Source organism: Festucalex cinctus, chromosome 3, assembly GCF_051991245.1.
Source record: "Festucalex cinctus isolate MCC-2025b chromosome 3, RoL_Fcin_1.0, whole genome shotgun sequence".
In the NCBI taxonomy this organism is placed as follows: Eukaryota; Metazoa; Chordata; class Actinopteri; order Syngnathiformes; family Syngnathidae; genus Festucalex; species Festucalex cinctus.
The window spans coordinates 16,123,855-16,142,274 of NC_135413.1; the positions used below are offsets into that span (position 1 = coordinate 16,123,855).

General features: G+C 40.8%; 1 protein-coding gene across 1 annotated transcript; it reads left to right on the top strand.

The window, feature by feature from the left end:
* The first annotated feature begins 16,409 nt into the window (after window positions 1–16,409).
* Window positions 16,410–18,133, top strand: fibina (fin bud initiation factor a). Its single transcript, XM_077518029.1, has one exon. The coding sequence runs from the start codon at window positions 16,425–16,427 to the stop codon at window positions 17,046–17,048; it is 624 nt and encodes a 207-aa protein (XP_077374155.1). The 5' UTR covers window positions 16,410–16,424; the 3' UTR covers window positions 17,049–18,133.
* Window positions 18,134–18,420: the final 287 nt, after the last annotated feature.

Here is an 18,420-nt window from a genome sequence, read left to right on the forward strand (position 1 = left end):
TTTGGCAGTTTTGGTCCTCTATACACTACCACTGTAATGTTTACTATGCAGATGAAGGGCTGCAGCGGTTCACTTGGTCAGCCATCTTGCACTCTCTTTCTGTGTGGCAGCTAGCACCTCGTTAGCTTTGGACTCGCCAGTCTCGCGCGGTCCTCTGCATGTCTTTCGTTTGAGCGCGGCGGTTCAGCGCTCATTTCCAAATAGAAACGGGCGACGTTCCTGCGACTGTATATCGGCCCTCCAAAGCATGCTGAATACTCTTTTTGTGGCAAGATGTAAAGCAACAGCACTCATCATGGAGAATCGTCTACGGCAGCCTCGAAAGTGCATGGTAGCGTTGTTGTCGTGTCCCTTCTTTGGTGCCTGGTTTGTGTGAGCCGCGTGCGCGCGTGTGTTTGTTTGTTGTGCTACTGCTGAGCTTGACTGCCTTGAGTTCGCAGGATGTGAACTTTTCGCGATATGATTGTGCCTACAGTTGTTGTGCGCCGACATCACGTGTGCCTGTTTGTGCTTGCACGTGCGCTTTTCAAGTGCAACAAGTCCTCTCTCCTCTCGCAACTCTTTTGGCTGAAGAACCTTTGAGACGCTCCCGAGTGGGTTTGTTTTGGACGTGAGTCACACACAAAGGTACCCACTGTGGTCTAATAAAAAAAACAACAACGTCTGTCGAAACGTAAGCCCCCCATTATGAGCGCCGTATGCACGCAGGAGCCGCAAATCTGCTTTTCCCCCTTTCTACGCTCATGGCCTGTTTTTCATTTGTTATTGGAAGGGCTGGAGCTTGGTTGAAACTTGGATCATTTGGACATACCTGTGGCTTGGATGTTCACTGCACAAAGAACATCGAGCCACCGTTAATCGCTCACAAAAAAAGAAAAGAAAAAAGCACTTACACAATTATTCTCAAGAGAAGAGTCAGCCAGCTGTGGTTTTTAGCTCCGCTGTGATGCTAATCGTTCTGAAGGTTTTCGAAATTTGGGCGCATCAAAGGAAAGCCGCCTGTCATTGTCTTTGCCGACCACTACGACTTGGAAAATAGGAGTGACACATTTTGAGGCAAAACCACTGGCACTCCAAATTACAAAGAAAAATATATTGTCTAACTTCCAGTCATTAGCCTACTCATACAAGTGAAACAGTCATCAGAAACTTGGTCACTAGGTTGATTGCGTTGCTGCTCAAATTTTTACAAAAAGTACCATTCTCAATTCATACATGCTTTCTGTGTTACGCAATCTTAGTTCTAGCGTTCATTTTGCGACAGTGATGAAATAAGGATGTCGATTATTAAAAGAAAGAAAGAAAGAAAGATTTAATGTTATCACAGATGCAAGAACTAACACCAGGCCGGTCCAACAACATTATTGTTGCTTGAAACGCTTTTCTATCCTGTTGTTATCTTTTATCTTTTATTTTGACATGTATACATGTTCGTGTTTTGACTTTTACCTCAAAGTGTGTCATGACAGCTGCATTGGAACGCTTCCATGTAGATGAGATATTTTTAAAACAAATAAACCACAATTTTGCATAATAAATTTTACATTTACACAAAGCAAACGAGTGATAAAAATGCTAAATACTACAACACAACAAACATTTCTTACTGTTTTTTTTTCCTATTATGTAATCCAATTATGTTGCCGTTTGATGTGTCTATATGGATCATGATGTATTTATTAATTTTCCTGTTATTTTGTTTTTTGCTTTTTGTACTCACCCTCAGATGTCCTGTCTGCATTTCTCAGGTGTCCTCTGAATGTTTGCTGATGATCAACTTCTCAAACATATTTTCTACAATACAATCAAGAGGTGCATCTGCAATGATGCGCCCACCTAAAGCTTTTTATTTATTTATTTTTATTAAGGTAATTCTTTCTAGTTAGTGGCCACTCTAAAAAACAACGGCAAGATTTTAATTCAATTTCCTTTTAAGTAAAAATAAAAAGTTCACTAGAGAGAGACTACTCGTTAGGAAGCTAGTCCAGGTTCCCTGCTATGTGAAGATTGAAAATCTATGCATGTTGTAATCCTTGTACAGTCCAGTTTGCATGATTTAGTGCCTCCTTTTGGGCAGCGCTAACATCAGTAAGTTTGTCTTAAACATATCACAAACACATTTGTTTTTCAGTACTGAGGATTTTAGAAAGCCAGACAAGATGCATGTTTGGTGGAGGGAGAGAATTTTATTCATAGATTTCAAAACAAACACATGAACAATTGTTAAATCTGTTGATCAGCTTGGAATAGTTGCTTAAATTGGAGTTCTGTTACCCCCAAACTGTCATGGATGAGCTCCTTCACACAAGTATGAAGTGTCTGCAGTGAAAAGAACGGTGTCCCGAATGCCTCCCACTGCTGTTGGCAATAGCACAATGTGAGTATTGTAATGATTAGTAATAACAGCTTGACGTTGCGCTCGCTGAAAACTTTGAGTCGAATTTACTTGAGAAGTGGATGACAGACACAGAAGTGTTAGGCCATACATTTTGATCAGCGGTAGGATGTGACATGAGTGTATTAGGCACATGGTTTACTTTGTTCTTGTTTACATGTTTAAAAAAAAAAAAAAACATAATGAAATGTATAAAAACAATGTAACATAAGATAATTTGGATATCACTCTTCTGTAATAAACCATGGATTGTATCTTTTCAATTGAAATCTGCTGTTTATTGCTGTATTAGTGTGTCCACGATATGAGGGGCTATAATTCAGAAGTACTTATCAGTTCTCACACACACTGCTGAAATGCTCTCATATACACCACTGAAACGCACTGAGTACTGCCTCAGCGGATGTGTGTGTTTCAGTAGTATGTGTGAGGGGGGGGAAATCCAGTAGTGTTTTTTTATTTTAAGTACTCACACACCCTCAGGATCTCCCAGGTGGGGAAACGAAGCCATGCCAACCTGCACCGACGGCAAGAGACGGTACCACTCTGCACGCTCAGAGCCCAACTATCCAGTAGTGTGCGAAAGCATTTCATTAGTGTCTTAATTGTATTAGTAGTGTTTAAGTGGGGAAGAAACAATAGTGTACATGTTTCAGCTGTGTGTGAGAGCATTTCAGTTGTTCATATGAGTTTAAAAACAAAAAAAAACAGGGGAGTGGGTGTTTCAGTGCAGTGTGAAAGTGTTTAAGTAATGCTTGAGTCGAAAAAAATAAATAGTGTGACTGTTTCAGTAGTGTGTGAAAGTGTTTCATAGGTGTGTCTCAAGGTGTTTCAGTGGTGACTGAGAACATTTTAGTGTGTAGAACACCCCAGTAACGTGCGTGTTTCAGTAGTGTTTGAGAGCTTTTTAGTAGTGTGTATCAAATGTGTGTGTTTCAGTAGTGTTTGAGAGCTTTTTAGTAGTGTGTATGAAACTTGTGTGTTTCAGTAGTGTTTGAGAGCTTTTTAGTAGTGTGTATGAAAGTGTTTCACAGGTGTGTCTAAAGGTGTGTTCAGTGGTGACTGAGAGCATTCTTATTATGTTATATATTAGATTATAGAAATGTGTGTGTTTCAGTAGTGTTTGAGGGCTATTCAGTAGTGTGTATGAAAGTGTTTCACAGGTGTGTTTCAGTGGTGAATGAGAGCATTTCAGTAGTGGTGTCAGTGTTTCGGTAGGATTTGAGAGCATTTCACTAGTATGACACTGTTTCAGAATTGTGTGAGTGCTTCATTAATGTGCATGAGTGCTTCAGTGGTATATGATAATGAAAGCATTTTAGTAGTGTGTATGAGATTGTTTCAGTAGTGTGTAAGTGTTTCATTAGCGTGCATGAGTGTTTCAGTGGTGTTTGAGAACATTTCAATAGTGTGATAAAAGTATTTCACTGGTTTGTATGAGAGCGTTTCAGTAGTGTGTGAGTGTTTTATTAATGTGCATGAGCGTTTCAGTGGTGTTTGAGAGCATTTCAGTAGTGGCATGAGAGCATTTTAGTTAAAAGTGAGAGCTTTTGTGCTATTGAGTGTTTTTCACCAATGTGTATCATTGTGAAAAAATAGTAGTATGTAGTAGTAGTAGTATGTGCGCAAAAAAATTCAATAATGTGTGTGAGAGCATTTGACTAATGTGTGTATGAGAGGTAATCCTTAATGAAGTTCCTTACTTACTCTGCAAAATGTAAACTTTTTAATGTGACGTGAGCGTCACTATTCTCCTTTTGATTTACTGAAGATGCACAAGAATGAAGCTGTTTAATAACAAAACTGAAACCTAATAATGCAAGAGGATGGAAGTGTCTATCAGAACGATGGGGTCTTGGCTGAGGTCGTTGCCCTACCGAGGGAATTTCAAGTAAGCACAAAAGTTTTTTAGATTCTGTTTATGGAGCAAAGTGATTTATTTCTTTGCTCCCTCTGCAATTACAAACCAAGATTCCACTTTCCCCCGTACGTACGACCTTGTTGAAATAATGTTTTTCTATGGCAAACAACTAGTTGAGAAGGAATAACAGCTTTTACACACTTGTAGGAAATCTGTTGACATTTCTTTCAGCTTGGAACAACACAGTTAGTTATTCTTTTATTTACTTGCAAAGTTGCTGCTTGTTGGTTGTTGTTGTTGGTTGTTGGTTGTTGCAGAGCAAAATCAGCTTACCTGCTGGCACATCAGAGTCGTTAATGAAATCTTATCCTCCCACTCATCCAGAGCAGCAAAAGTTGTGAGCTACGGGGAAACTTTAATACGTTAAAGCCTTTTTCCATATGAAAATGACAACTTGGGCTAAAAGAAGCAAGGAAATGAAGACAGATATTAAGCACTTAAGTCCTTAGTGTTAGTGCAAAATCCAAAGTAATCTCCTACATGTCCATTAGACTCAAGCAAAATTACAAGTTGATGGAAAATGCTTTACGATGCGTCTGCAAGTGTGAATGATGCCTCTTTTCACAGAAAGCAATTTCCAACTGATCATTTGAATCGTTTTACATGGATAAAAAACATCTGCAAAATACAGTTCAGTGTTAGCTTTTTGATTAACACATATATTTACCTAATCTTTGTATATACTGTATTCTTTTCAAAGTTATAAAATACTGTCAAAAGACACTTGTTTATATTGTTCATGAGACTGAGAATGTTTGAGCATGAGCACATTTTTTTTTTCTACAAAAACAGAGCAGTATTGCATTTTATTGGTGATGTTGAATTCATTTTCCACCAGGTTGGAATTTACTACACTGCTAAAAACACACTTCACATGTGGACCTTGTTTTACCCGCTAACTCTATTGTACATTGTCAGAATTTTTCTCATTTTTCAGAGCTGTAACCCCAATGTCACACAACACTTTCCCTTTCATGCACCGACAAGTTATCATAGGTCATGGTCGCTGTAAGCGAGGCTACATGATTGATACTACAGTACGCACATGGCACACATAAAGCGAGCGCGGGAATAATGACGCCCATAGCGGTCGCGGCTATAAATCCAGCTCAACATGCCAAGATGGTAGGAATGACCAAAGAGTCATAACGCTCAAGTCATCAGAGGGCGATATTCCAGGGAGTGCGTTTATTGCTCGGCAATGCTGCGATATGTTTCACATTAACACGCCCAATGTGTTCACCAACAACTGAAACTCAGTGAAATTGAATTAACAGATTCAAATAACATCACTCCTGGAACGATTTCTTGAATTAGGCATGCTGATTTTGTCAACAGAGCAGAATGAAGACCCTGAGGTTGAGGTTGAAGTATATGCTGAGAAAGGGAAACTACAAACCAACCAAAAACAACTTGCTTGTAAATGTTGACAAGGTGCTATTACCAGGCCAACATGCCAAAGAAAATCGTTGAGGACTATAACTCTACTTAATAAATACTGTTTTTTTTTGCTACATTTATTCCCAAAGACAGACGGAGAAGCCTCCAAAATGGAAAGAGAAGAGATAGCTGGAGGCAAAGTCAAGTTCAATGCAGCGAGACTCCTGCGGTGTCCCAGTATTTGTCCAGTTTTATTAGAACTGGATATTGGTGATTGTTCAGGGCCAACAAGGCTTTCTCAGGAACACTGACCTACATTTACAAGGATGTCTAATATTTGTTCTATGAAATTGTATTCAGGGGCAGTATCATACAGTCATGCAGTCACAAACAGAAAAGAGTTTCTCTCAACTACCGTGATTCAGTAATCTGAAGTAGTATTAGTCGTTCTTCATGGGGGGTGCCTGACTGCCTGTGACTATTGTTTTGTCTGTCTCGTGTTTTGATGAACCGTTTGTGTTTAAATATCTGTTTATAGTGTTTTAACACTGTCATTTAGATGCTAGTTGTTAGCCCTTGTGTGAGCATTAAGCTAGCTGTCCTTAAAGTAGGGTAACCAGATTTTCACATTTAATACTCGGACGTTAATTATAAATGCCAAATAGAATCACTAGTCAATCATCGCTAATGCAAAATGCTATCTTGTTCAACTTTATTATCCAACTTATCCAACTTTTTTGCTCTGTCTCAGCAGCTGTTTGGAAGCTGGCAGAGTAGTTTATCTCGGACCGGTTCCAGAAAAGCTCAGCTTGCGTTGGCTAGTCTGTCAACTTGGGACCGCAGCAGTAGGACTCCATTTCCCATGATTCTTACTCGCAGAGGAAGGAAGTAGGGTAGGAAGTGGGTTTTTGTTATACCAGAACTAGCACGTTCTGGTATAACAAAAACCCACCTTCTACCAAGAAATGGCGAATGAGAACACAAACATGAATTTGGATGCTAATAACAGTTAAATTTTAATGGGTTTACCGTGTCGCTATGACAACTGTGTGATTGACAAATGCATAACAAAAAAACGGGACACCAGGATAGGGTTGCCAACTTTCTCATCCCGAAATAAGGGACAGGTGCACTGCACGGTGCCATGGTGGTGTGAGCATGATGTGTGAAATCAGTGTACATTCTGATTAGATTCGAAATGCACAAAGTTTGTACATTCCCTTTAATCCTTACTGCAGGCCATCATTATGTAACCTCATACAAAACCTCAAAGAAACCACAATTTGCCTCTATACCTAAAAAAAAAAAAAAAAAAAACAGGTGCAGAAAAAATGAAATGCAAAAGAGGAGCGTGACTCACCAAATTTACTTTTTCCATTGAGACTTTTCTTTCTTACAGGTTTATCCATTCTTTCTTCCTAACCGACCGGACAACACTACACATTATTATTATTATCATTATTATTATTTTCTAGCCATTTACGCAGTATAAACCGCTACAACAAATGTATGTGACGATGCCTGATGCCTGTGATTGGCTGACAGGTGCCGTGCTTCATGACATTTCCATTTTAGCTGCTCTAGGATCTGTAGAGTGAGATTTGCTGTGTTAACCGCTGATTGCGAAACTTGCCAGCAAGCTAAATTCTCGCAGTATTTATTCATAAATAGTATGAGAATACATCTTGTATTGCTCCCGTTGATACATTCGCAGTCGACGTATTAAGATCAGCGATTAGAGTGTATGTGGCATGAAGCTGTGATGAAACCAGGAAGTCTCTCTCTCTCTCTCTCTCTCTCTCTCTCTCTCTCTCTCTCTCTCTCTCTCTCTCTCTCTCTCTCTCTCTCTCTCTCTCTCTCTCTCTCGTTGCCTCTCTTACCTTACAAGATCTCCACATAACGTCACACCCAGCGACTCATTTTATTGGCTATGAGCAACTTCCTTGTCACTTGTCAACCTACAGGAGCAGCAGTGGTCCAAAAACGGCAAAGATGCCATTTGCTGCATTCCGTGTAAGAATTGAGGATTATTTTACGGGACTTTTGAGGTCCTGTACGGGACATAACAATTTAGCCCAAAATACAAGGCGTCCCGGATAATACGGGACGCGTTGGCATGGCAACCCTAATCTTGGTTGACAGTTCACCAACGCTAAAAAAAAGTAGATGCACTCACAAATATCCAACTTTTTTGCTCTGTCTCGGCAACTGTTTGGAGGGTGGCTGTGTAGTTTATCTCGTGCCAGTTCCACATTAGAAACCTGCCGCCAGAAAAGCTCAGCTTGCGTTGGCTAGTCTGACAACCTGGGACTGCAGCAGTGGGGCTACATTTCCCATAATTCTTATAAGCAGAAGAAGGAAGTAGTGCTAGTTCCGGTACAACAAAAAGACAGCTACCAAGTAGATGCGAATGAGAACGCAAACGTGATTTGGGAAGTTAATAACAGTAAAATTTTGATGGCTTTATTGTGTCGCTATGACAACTGTGTGATTGACAAACAGATGGGAAAAGAATGGGATGAGACTTGGCTAATGTCGGGACAAAACAATGAGGTTGGTGAAATCCACCGAGACGCGGGACCCAAGGCTCAAAACGAGACTGTCCCGATCAAAACCGGACGTCTGGTCACTCTAACTTAGATGCTAGTCATTAGCCCATTTATGTTGTTTCCCGTTGTAATAGCATTAAGCTAGCGGTCCTTAAAGCAAAAGTTATGTTTGTTTGAAACACACATGTACTGTTACATTTTTGAAGATTTGTTGACTGGCAAACTGCAACTCTTTGTGAAGTTCTGCTTGAAGTGCTACTTGATTTTGAACTCCTCTGATGCTTATACAGCTTTTTGTATACTGTAGTATTGATGGTGTCTGTAATTGCAATGTGAGTCATAGTGTTAAGAGGTGGATTAAGGCCCAGGTACCAAATGCAGTGCCTGCCACTGAAACTGGGCAATGTTTCTTCATTCAAACCAAAGCAAAGAACAGCACTGCAGGCTTTTCTTGATGGAGAGCATGCACCGAGCGCTTATTAGGTCATGGTCTCCGTAAGCACCTCGGCAGGATTGATGTTGCTCACACGGCACAGAAATAAAGCGCAGCTTAGCGAGGTAATCATGGAGCCCACTGTGGTGGTAGCTATAAATCCAGCTGAAGTACAGAGGGCGAAGAAGTCACAATTCAAGTCTACAAATCATCGCAGGGTTCAGCTTGTGGGGTTGTGGGGGGGGGGCATATTTTTTGGACCAATACTGTTGTGTTTGGCCCCAAAAAATGTCAGTCTGCAATTGTACTTTAAAGATGCAGAGTCCTGCTCTAATAGCTAGTTTAGATTCGAACTAAGCTTGAAAACAATGTCAGCCCGAAGTCGACCAGTGTGGATGAAAAGCATTGCAAACGCAGTTTTATCTGACCGCGTCAACACCACAAGGACTTTTGTGGGTGGAAAGGATCTCCTCACTCTTCTCGTGACTGGCTTCTGTTTACTTTATTTGAAAGTGCCTGCCCTTTCCCCAAATAGTTTCTATTTGCCTTTTCCCAGACACATTTGTGAAGCAAGCCATCTGGCAGCTTCAGGTAAGAAAAATAATAAACATTTGGTGAGATTTTTCACACCAGTGACACATAACTGCGCAAACCATAAACTACTGTACATTTTCACATCATTATTTTTGCACTGCAGCCCTGTGGTTTATAAGCTTGATGGGAAAATGTTGAGCTGAGTAAAAAAGAAGTGACTTACTGTATGTTGCGAGGACCCAAGGATGACGAAATGTCAATTGCCGTGTGTGTGGGAGTGATTTATTAAATACTGTATAGATCTGCTTTTGCAGTTCCATCAAATAACTTTGCACATTTTTGCACTTATTGTTTATAACTGTGTACGTAGGCGGAAAAAGAAGTTTTAATAGCCAGCTAAAATGAAGGCAGTGTGAGAAAGGTACAGAAAGATGAGTGTGAAATCACAACATGGGAGAGACGACAGTATAATAATCTCTTTTTGAGAAATGTGCACCCTTTTCTTCAGTGGACTGCGCATTAGCAAATCTGTCTAGAATTTCACTTGACCATTTACAATTTCTGCTCTACAAAAAAAAATGTTTATTTTAATATGGATATATTTACAGCTGTCATAGGCACTGACCATGTCTAAATATTGGCACAGCTTGTCAAATGTGATTTTGGTTAATATGATTGGGGCACTGGTAAACAGATTCTGATCTCTGTGGACGTGTGGTGGATGCCAAATGTGCTTCATTCATAAATATATCATTGTACTACTTTTTTCTTTTTTTTTTTAATCATCCTATTCGTTGGAAAATTTATTGGGGATGGGGATGCTCTCCAAGTGCCCGTTTCTCAATGTCGATGTGCTTCCGCCATTTTGTGGATCTAGTGAGTGACTAGACGAGCGTACTCAGTGGCCATGATTGAACTCGACCGTGACCACTCCCACAGCGGCGTAGTCCGAGCAATCACGGACCTGTCAGACTATGCTCATCTGTGAAATTACCAACATCCCACGCAGGATTTACATTTAGGCATACATCATGGCAGTGTAAGTGCTTGAAAAACAAAACATTTACTTACAGACTCAATGTGGAAGATGCATCTACTGCAAAAGTTCTGAGGCACATTGATCACTAAATGAAACAATGGCCAACCAAGACTGTATCAGTGTTTACTTGCTGTTTGAGAGGGCGCATGTAGATTGTTTTGGATTTACAGTAACCCCACTAACATAAAACCGGTGTCACTTGCAACCCAATAAGCAGTTTTAGATCTAAATTGGAACTGGCATTGCAGTGCAAATCCAGCCAACTACTCTGTATAAACACAGCATGGACAGTAAGCAGACTGTGTGGTAAGATATTTTGTATTCCGTCCAAATCAAATCGCTGTTGACATCTAACAAGCGTTAGGTCATCATTATGAGTCAGCGGCATGGCTCCCACATTGCCTTGCAGCCTCTCAGCCCTTCACCTCCCACGGATCGACACGGTGAGGGAAAACCCTCCGCCGCCAGGCTGAAAGGTATTTGTCCGACTACACTGTAAATACACGTACACGCAATATTAGTCATCAGATGGTCAACAAAAGCATCCCCCACAACTTTACTGTTAAAGTTGGCTACTACTTGTCAGTGCTCGTGCAGAAAGACACCTTATTTCATATTTCACATTCATACTGCAATCATACATTCATACTTTGGAGAATTTAGATTTAGAGCAGGGGTGTCCAAACTTTTTCCTTTGAGGGCCGCATACAGTATAATCGAAGGATGCTTAGGGCCATTTTGAAATTGTCTGACTTTATTAAACACGCTAAAACTAATAAGTCCATTAATAATGTACTATAGTTTAGCTAGTTGTTTTTAAACAGTTTGGATTTTTTTTCTTGATTTTGGGGTGACCCACACCCCTGTATCCCACAAGAATAGATCCGCCCCATCTCTGAACCAATCTCCACATTCAGAATCAAAGGAAGAGTAGTCAGTAATAAAACAACAAATTTTAAATCACTTGAGGATCTTAGTTAATCATTAATGTGATGTGTTCACAAATTAGACCTTGACACAGACAGCGGAACGTGGAGGAAAACAGTTTTGCTTCTGGAACTGAAATCACTGACTTAATTAATTAAATTACAAAAATAAATATTTCTGTTTCAGATTTGAAAAGTTTCTTTCTATATCTAGAAAAACAGGCTGCGTCAAAAGTATTTTTTGTATATGCTGAGGGCCGCTAAAAAATAGATGGCGGGCCGCAAACGGCCCCCGGGCCGTAGTTTGGACACCACTGATTTAGAGCCTTACTCTACGACTCTAAAGCATTGTCAACTTGAGCCTGGACGCGGACCTGGAACTGTACCTGGACTTGAATTTGGTTGACCTGACGCCTTCGTTTGCAACCTGACTGGATTTAAAGTCCCTTCCTGCCTTGTTTCATGACATTGTAAAGTGTTGGGTTGGGATTTTTGGATCTTTGACTGATGATGTTGGCAATAAATATCTGATTACTTTGGACCCGGCTTGGAAGTTGGATTTGGATTATGGACTGCTAGTATTCCAGCCTGGCAAATCGCCAAGCACCATGATACACCATACTTCCTGCTGCCCTCTCATGTCTCTTGCCATCCACCTGTTCTCCACAGCTTGAGCGCCTCATCGCACTATGCCTCGCTTAAACTGTTTCAAAGACTTTTCCTCCAACAAACACCTGTTATGTTCTGAGGTTGGATCCAAAAGGCGCAGACACAATTAAGATTTTAACTCTATATTCGCATAACAGCGAGAGGCGTAGAACAAACTTGACTAGAGGAGAAATCATGAGAATGCATCGGGAATCACGTGACGCCAAGCCCCCTTGGGCTGCGGAGATGCACAGAGGAACATTGGAAATAATCCGACCAACACAACTTCTCAGTTTGGCTTAAATAGACCGTGAATTGATCGGCTTGGCTGCGGCTAGACATGTGGGTAACAGGACTGACATGGAATTATCTGATTGGCTGTTGACCAAGTAAAGCGATTAAAGGTTCTTGACACATAACTCCTGACATCACATAGCGTTTTTCCAATTGAAACCAGATCATGGTTACATCATTTCAAAACAGACACGGTCATGACCCAAACATAACCCCTGCATGACCCAAACTTAACCCTGGCATGACCCAGTCATGATAACACCTGAGAGTATACCTTCTGACCTTCATTTTGTTGTTACATCGGATTCACCTGTGCTGTCCTCAAGTAAGTCTGTTTTGACAAAGGAGTAGAAAGAGGTTATTGGTTTTTAAATGTAAGGATTAAAAGTTAAACAAAAAGCCACCAGGGAAAAAAATGCTACGGGAAAGTACAGATACTTTTGTACTTGAACTTAATGCAATAATCTTTCGTAGTCAACTGGTTCAAATTCAGGAAAGAATCTTTAACACGAAAAAAACACTCCTAAAAAGCAAAATCGGTCAAAACATTTCACACAGTTCATGCAGTTTCACAGTTATATTTCAAAGTTATGACAAGCTCAAGACTTGTTAGCCAAAATCTCCTCTCTGCTCTACTAAACTTTATTTTTCGAGCTTATTGCTTTTGAACTTCAGCCGCCGACGTTGCTGTTTTTGCTGCTCACTTGGGCGCCTTCGCTGGCGGCTGTTTTCAGACCCAAAGAAAACAAGCCCCGCAGACAGAACTATCTGCTTAAAGACTACAGTTAACGGAGGGTTGTTGTCACCCTCGCTTTTACGACCTGTGTCTTTTACACACGGTGACTAAAGGGCAAAAAACAAAAAACATGGCCGTGTTCCATGACGTAATTGAACACATGTGGACCAATGACTCGGCCTACTGACACGCTGACATGAAACACTCTCACTCTCCACTTCCTGCCCCTGACAAGTTCAAACGCTGTTCAAACCAAGTATCTGCAAGTTCATCAGCTGCACTATGTCAAATAATTGCCTGTTTAGCCTTTGTTTCCTGGCCGGCTCGTTCTTTTCATCCACTTCCTGTTTGAGTCTTTAATCCTGGCTTTGCCATTCTCATGGGTGTTTTCATGTCTTCCTTCTAATTAAGTCATCCTCTTGCATTCTGACCTATTTATTTGTTATTGTCACGCATGGAAATAACAAGAGAAGCTGCCCTCCCTGGCCGCTCAAGATCTCCAAGTCTTGTCAGTGAGAAATGTGTTTGACATTATGGAGGCCCGGGAAGAAGTAAATGGAGGAAAAGAATTACATTTCATGGAGTAAAGCGTGATATTATTTTTCCTCGGGAGTAAGCAGTGTTTCAGCTCCAGAGGTAAAGTCTTGAATGTTCATTTCCCTGTGGGTGGTCGCTTTTATAATTTTTCCCATTATTTTTTTCTTCCCTCGCTCATTGTTCCTGTCAGCAGTAAGTTATGAATATGCCAACAAAACTTGTAGCAAATGTATCTATTTTAATTGATATTTATGTTAGCGTTAAAGCTACTTTCATTCTGTGAGGACTAACTCTGCGCATGTTTTGTTTTGTTTTTTTCCGTTGGGTTTGCTCCACTGATCTTACTCAGTTAATTTAGCTAAAATCCTTTTCATCCATCCCCTTCCCAGTCACTTCAGGTGTGCCCCAGGGCTCCGTCCTGAGGCCCCTGCTGTTCATCATCTACCTCTTCCCCCCGGTAACATTTTCCTAAATTCAGCAAGCATAACAAATTAACGCTGTGGTTGTTATTGAGGGGTTTTTTTTTTTTTGCTTGTTTTTGCCAATGTTAGCATAAAAAAATGGTGGATAAGAAGACATCTACATTTTTAGTTTTCAGATCCAGTGTTCAAATCTGTTTGTGTGAAGTTTGCGTTTCCTCTCCATACTTTCCGAGGTTTTCTCCAATTCTCCCTTCCTCCACATTACATAAACAAGAATGTTATGTTCATTGAATATTCTAAATTGTATGTGACTGTGAGTGAAAATGATACATACTATTTCAATTCCAGTATTATTTCCTATGGGGAAAATTGGTTATAAATCCCAACAATAAGTGTGTCGGATCTTTCAGGTTCAACAGTCAAACGTTGCACGCAAGACTGATAGCAGCACAAAGCCAACAACGTGGACGATTATTACCAGCTTTGTGTTCATAGCTGACCATATGTTTCCACTTGCTGCTGACATGTATAGAGACCACCCTGCGATGATGTAATTATCCAGGCCAAGATATGCAGCAGATTGGATCCTCACCTCGGGGTGTGTCTATGATATGGTCACGTGACAGAGTCACTGGGGTGCTACTTTTGTGGCCGCCCTGTGGCGGTGATCCGCTGTAATTAAAGCCATCTTCAACACCATTCAAAAAACTGCTCCTGTGTGAACATAACCCGGCAGAGTTTCTTATGAATGTGTTGATTCTGAATGAACGTCTGGAGAGTGAAACTAATATGTTTCAAGCCCTTACTTTTCTTCACCGCATTTTAGACATTAAGTCATAAAGTTGTGTGGCACTGAAGAGGGGATTTAAAACGATTTGGCCTCATGCTTCTTTTTAAGCCCATGCACTAGTCAATAAGTGAGTATTGTGCATTTAGCCAATTTTAAAATAAATGTAGTCATTTTACAATATTGACTACATATTGTGACCATAGTTTGTCATTCGGTATTGCCAACATTATTCGTACATTTAAAAAAAAAAAAAAAAAAAGTAGTAGATGTACATGGGTATTAAATTCATTAACATAACACAGTCAAACCTATTTATAGAGGTGGTGAAGGTGTGGATATTAAGTTTACTCAAATTGTGCGGACTTATCTGCACTTTTGGATCAGTAAGCACTCCATTATTATGTCCCAACTCCCAATATTACACAAGTCCCGTCCCGGCGTCCCAAATTTATTTGCCATGTGTATGTCAATTACACAGTTGTCATAGCGATTCATATAATATACCCATAAAATGAAACAAACTCACAACTCTTCCTTTAAATCATTCACTCGCAGCCATTTTCACTGAAGCAAACCTCTTCGCTCCCGGCTTGTTTACTGGATTTTGACAGATTTTGCAAGACCCACAGAATATTGTGTTCTATTGCTATAAAAACATGGAACCTACCAAAAGAAAGATTAGTCTCTTTTTTTCATCAGGAAAGAAGTATATTTGTATCTGTTTCCGTTTTGCAGCAACTAGCATTAGAATATAGCTGTTTCAGAAAACAGCTTTGTTGCAACATGGCCGTGGTTGATTTCTTATACTCTTCTGCCACTGTTGGCTGTTTTTTGTAATAACTACCATTGCTTTAAGTGACCAGGTCAGAGGTCATCAAAGCCTTCTGTATGCTCAAGCACAAAAAAGAAACATTTAAAAAAAAAATTATAAATACGTTTTTGGGACCATAGCAATATTTAAAGGTAGCATGAGTTGTTAAGGACCGCAGGCTTAATGCTAACACAATAGGAAACAACAAACGAACTAACAATTAGCATCTGTGACCAGGTGAGCGGGACAGTTGCATTTTGAGCCTTGGGTGTCACGTCTCACTGGAGAGAGCCAACCCTATATTTTTTGTCCCGCATTTAGGCAGGTGCCATCCTGGCGTCCCAGATTTTCGCTATGTCAATCACACAGTTGCCATAGCGACACGATAAACCCATTAAAAGGGACTCTAACTGTTAAATTTACCTCCAAATTCATGTTTGCGTTCTCATTAGCATACTGTAGCGAGCGCTAACCAGAACTACAACTCCTTCCTGCTTTGGCGTCTAAGAATCATGGGAAATGTAGGCCACTCGCCGTCAGACAACAGAAACTGAGCTTTCTAGCAGTATATTTCCAATGTTTGTTTTTTTTTGTAATTCTTAGTATGAACATTTGGTCATTCATCATACTTTTTGGGGGGAATTGATGATATTACTATATTTTATTTATCAATTTTATTTCCAAATATTGATGAGTAAACCGGGAGGACGTGTTGCAAAACACCCTTTCCGAAAATCAAAACTGATCATTATTACCTTTGTGGAAAGTCTTATTTTAGTTATGTCAGTCTATCATGTTTATATTGAGCGTGCCATTGTATGAATGAGTAGTAGCTTTGTGTGGTCACCATGATGATGGGGGCCCCAGCTCATGCAGTTTTACCACGCCGTGCATTTCGGGGGGCAGGATGGGGGACTAGGGGGAGGCCGTGTAACCTGACCCTGGATGAAAACCGTGCGCCTGATCCGACTCCCAGCGCACATGCTGTGTTGTGGAGAGCAGGCGCACGATGAATCCTCTGTTGCTCATCGTGCTCACATGTCTGCCCCTCGGCTCGGCAGTCTACAACGGGCCCCTGCAAGCCGAGATTTCCAACGGCACTTTCCATCACTTCTACGTCCCGGACGGCGACTACGAGGACACGGAAGACCCGGAAAAGTGCCAGATGGTCTTCAGATTCTCGGACGGCTCCCCGTGTTCGGTTGCCGAGGAGGAGAATGACGCGCTGGTGCGGGAGGAGCTGATCCTCGCCCGGCTTCAGGCGGAGGATTCTGCGCGGCTTCTGGAGAGCATCGGACGAGCGGTCGCCAACGACCTGGATGGAGAGGACACCTACGGCCGCTTCCTCCTGAGGGAGATATCCCAAATCGCGGAGGCTTTCTCCGGCGTGGACAAGTCTCTGGAGGAGTTGGAGGTGAAGTTCAAGCAGAGCCAAGACAGCGAGCTGAGAGAGGAACAACAACTGAGCGGCTTTGTGCTCAAGCAAGTGGGGGACGTCAGAGACAGCCTGAGGGACACCAAGGACATCTCGGTGGGGCTGAGGGACAAACAGGAGCTGCTGTCTCTCATCGTTCGCAGCCACGGAAGTAGACTGAGTCGCCTTAAAACTCAATATCTCAATACGGGCTCATAGTACATTCATGTTATTGGGACACATCTGTAACATTTTTGGAGATGTCATTCAATGGGACCAACACACATGACTCTGAGTCAAGAGGCAGACTAAGGAAATGTTTTCCACAGTGTTGTAAGGTGGTCACAAAATTGTTTGTATTATAACAAAGCTTTATTAAGTCCTAATTCAAATAAGATTGCTAGGCTTTAATATTAACTACACTTAAGCACAATCTGAGGGTTCTTTTTGTCATCAATTTCTTGACAAGCTTCTCGTATGAATGTACATGGTTGTCATCAACAGTGCATGGTTTTCTTGAATGTACTTTTATGTCTTTGACAACATCCCAAAAGAAGAAATCCATTAGGGTGAGATCTTGTGATGGTGATGGAAGCCAGCAACGGGGTAATAAAAGATGGTCAATGCCGGCAATAAAGACCTCTACCCTTTACCCTTTAACCTACTTTTGCACACCCACTGTATAGTAAGAAAGCAAATTAATGTTAATCTAATTTTAATATAATTACTCAATTTTTTTTGCATGAACTCATAAAACCTTATGTTGTGTTATTTCTTTTTTTCAAATTCAGTGGCAGACTTGTGGCCTTTAATTGGTGTCTGGGTCCTGTCACTGCCTCCCAGTTCCATCTGGAAGCATTTTACTTTGACTATAAAATATGTTTATTCAAAGGATTTGGAGTCAATTTATAACAATTTGGCTTTTGTTTCCAATGGTCAATGTTGATTTTGGTGTGTATTTTTTTTTTTTTTAAGTGTCTTAAAATACATAAGAAATAACTTCCAAAAGCTCAAATGTCTTCTTCTGCGGTATTATGCAGTATATTCTTATTTATTTTTATTTAGTCCCTATAGGGTGTTAGGAAAGTAATTTGCACCATTTGTATTATACTGTAGATACAGATTTTCCTCCTCTATATTGAAATATATTTGTTACGTTCTCAGTGACTTTCCCTGATGTATTTCCTGGAAAACATGAATATATGTGCTTAAACCCATTACTGTAATTGGCCATATATTTTCTATCCCATATGTTCCTGTTCCTGTCTGCAATAAGCACATTGCAATAAAGGTGCCAGAAATGATGCCTGTGCATGTTTTTCGGGCGCCAGATGTGCTGCCTGCCAATGGGCTCAACTGGGTGTGATTTCCTCTGTCTGGTTTCCCTCACACTCCAGCTTCCCCTCTGGGACCCCTTTTTCAAAACAGCTCTGTTTAATACAGCAGCACACCGATGTAGGCAAGGAGCGCTGTCCGAAGAAGCAGGAACTCGGCGTGCACAGAAGAAACCTTATATGTCTACAACACAAGGCTTCGGAAACTTCAGGGGAGCAGCCGATGGCTCTGTTTTGACTAGATTGTAGGGGAAAAA

Excerpts from the sequence above, each read along its gene's own strand:
- fibina (XM_077518029.1), top strand. The coding sequence starts at position 16,425 with ATGAATCCTCTGTTGCTCATCGTGCTCACATGTCTGCCCCTCGGCTCG.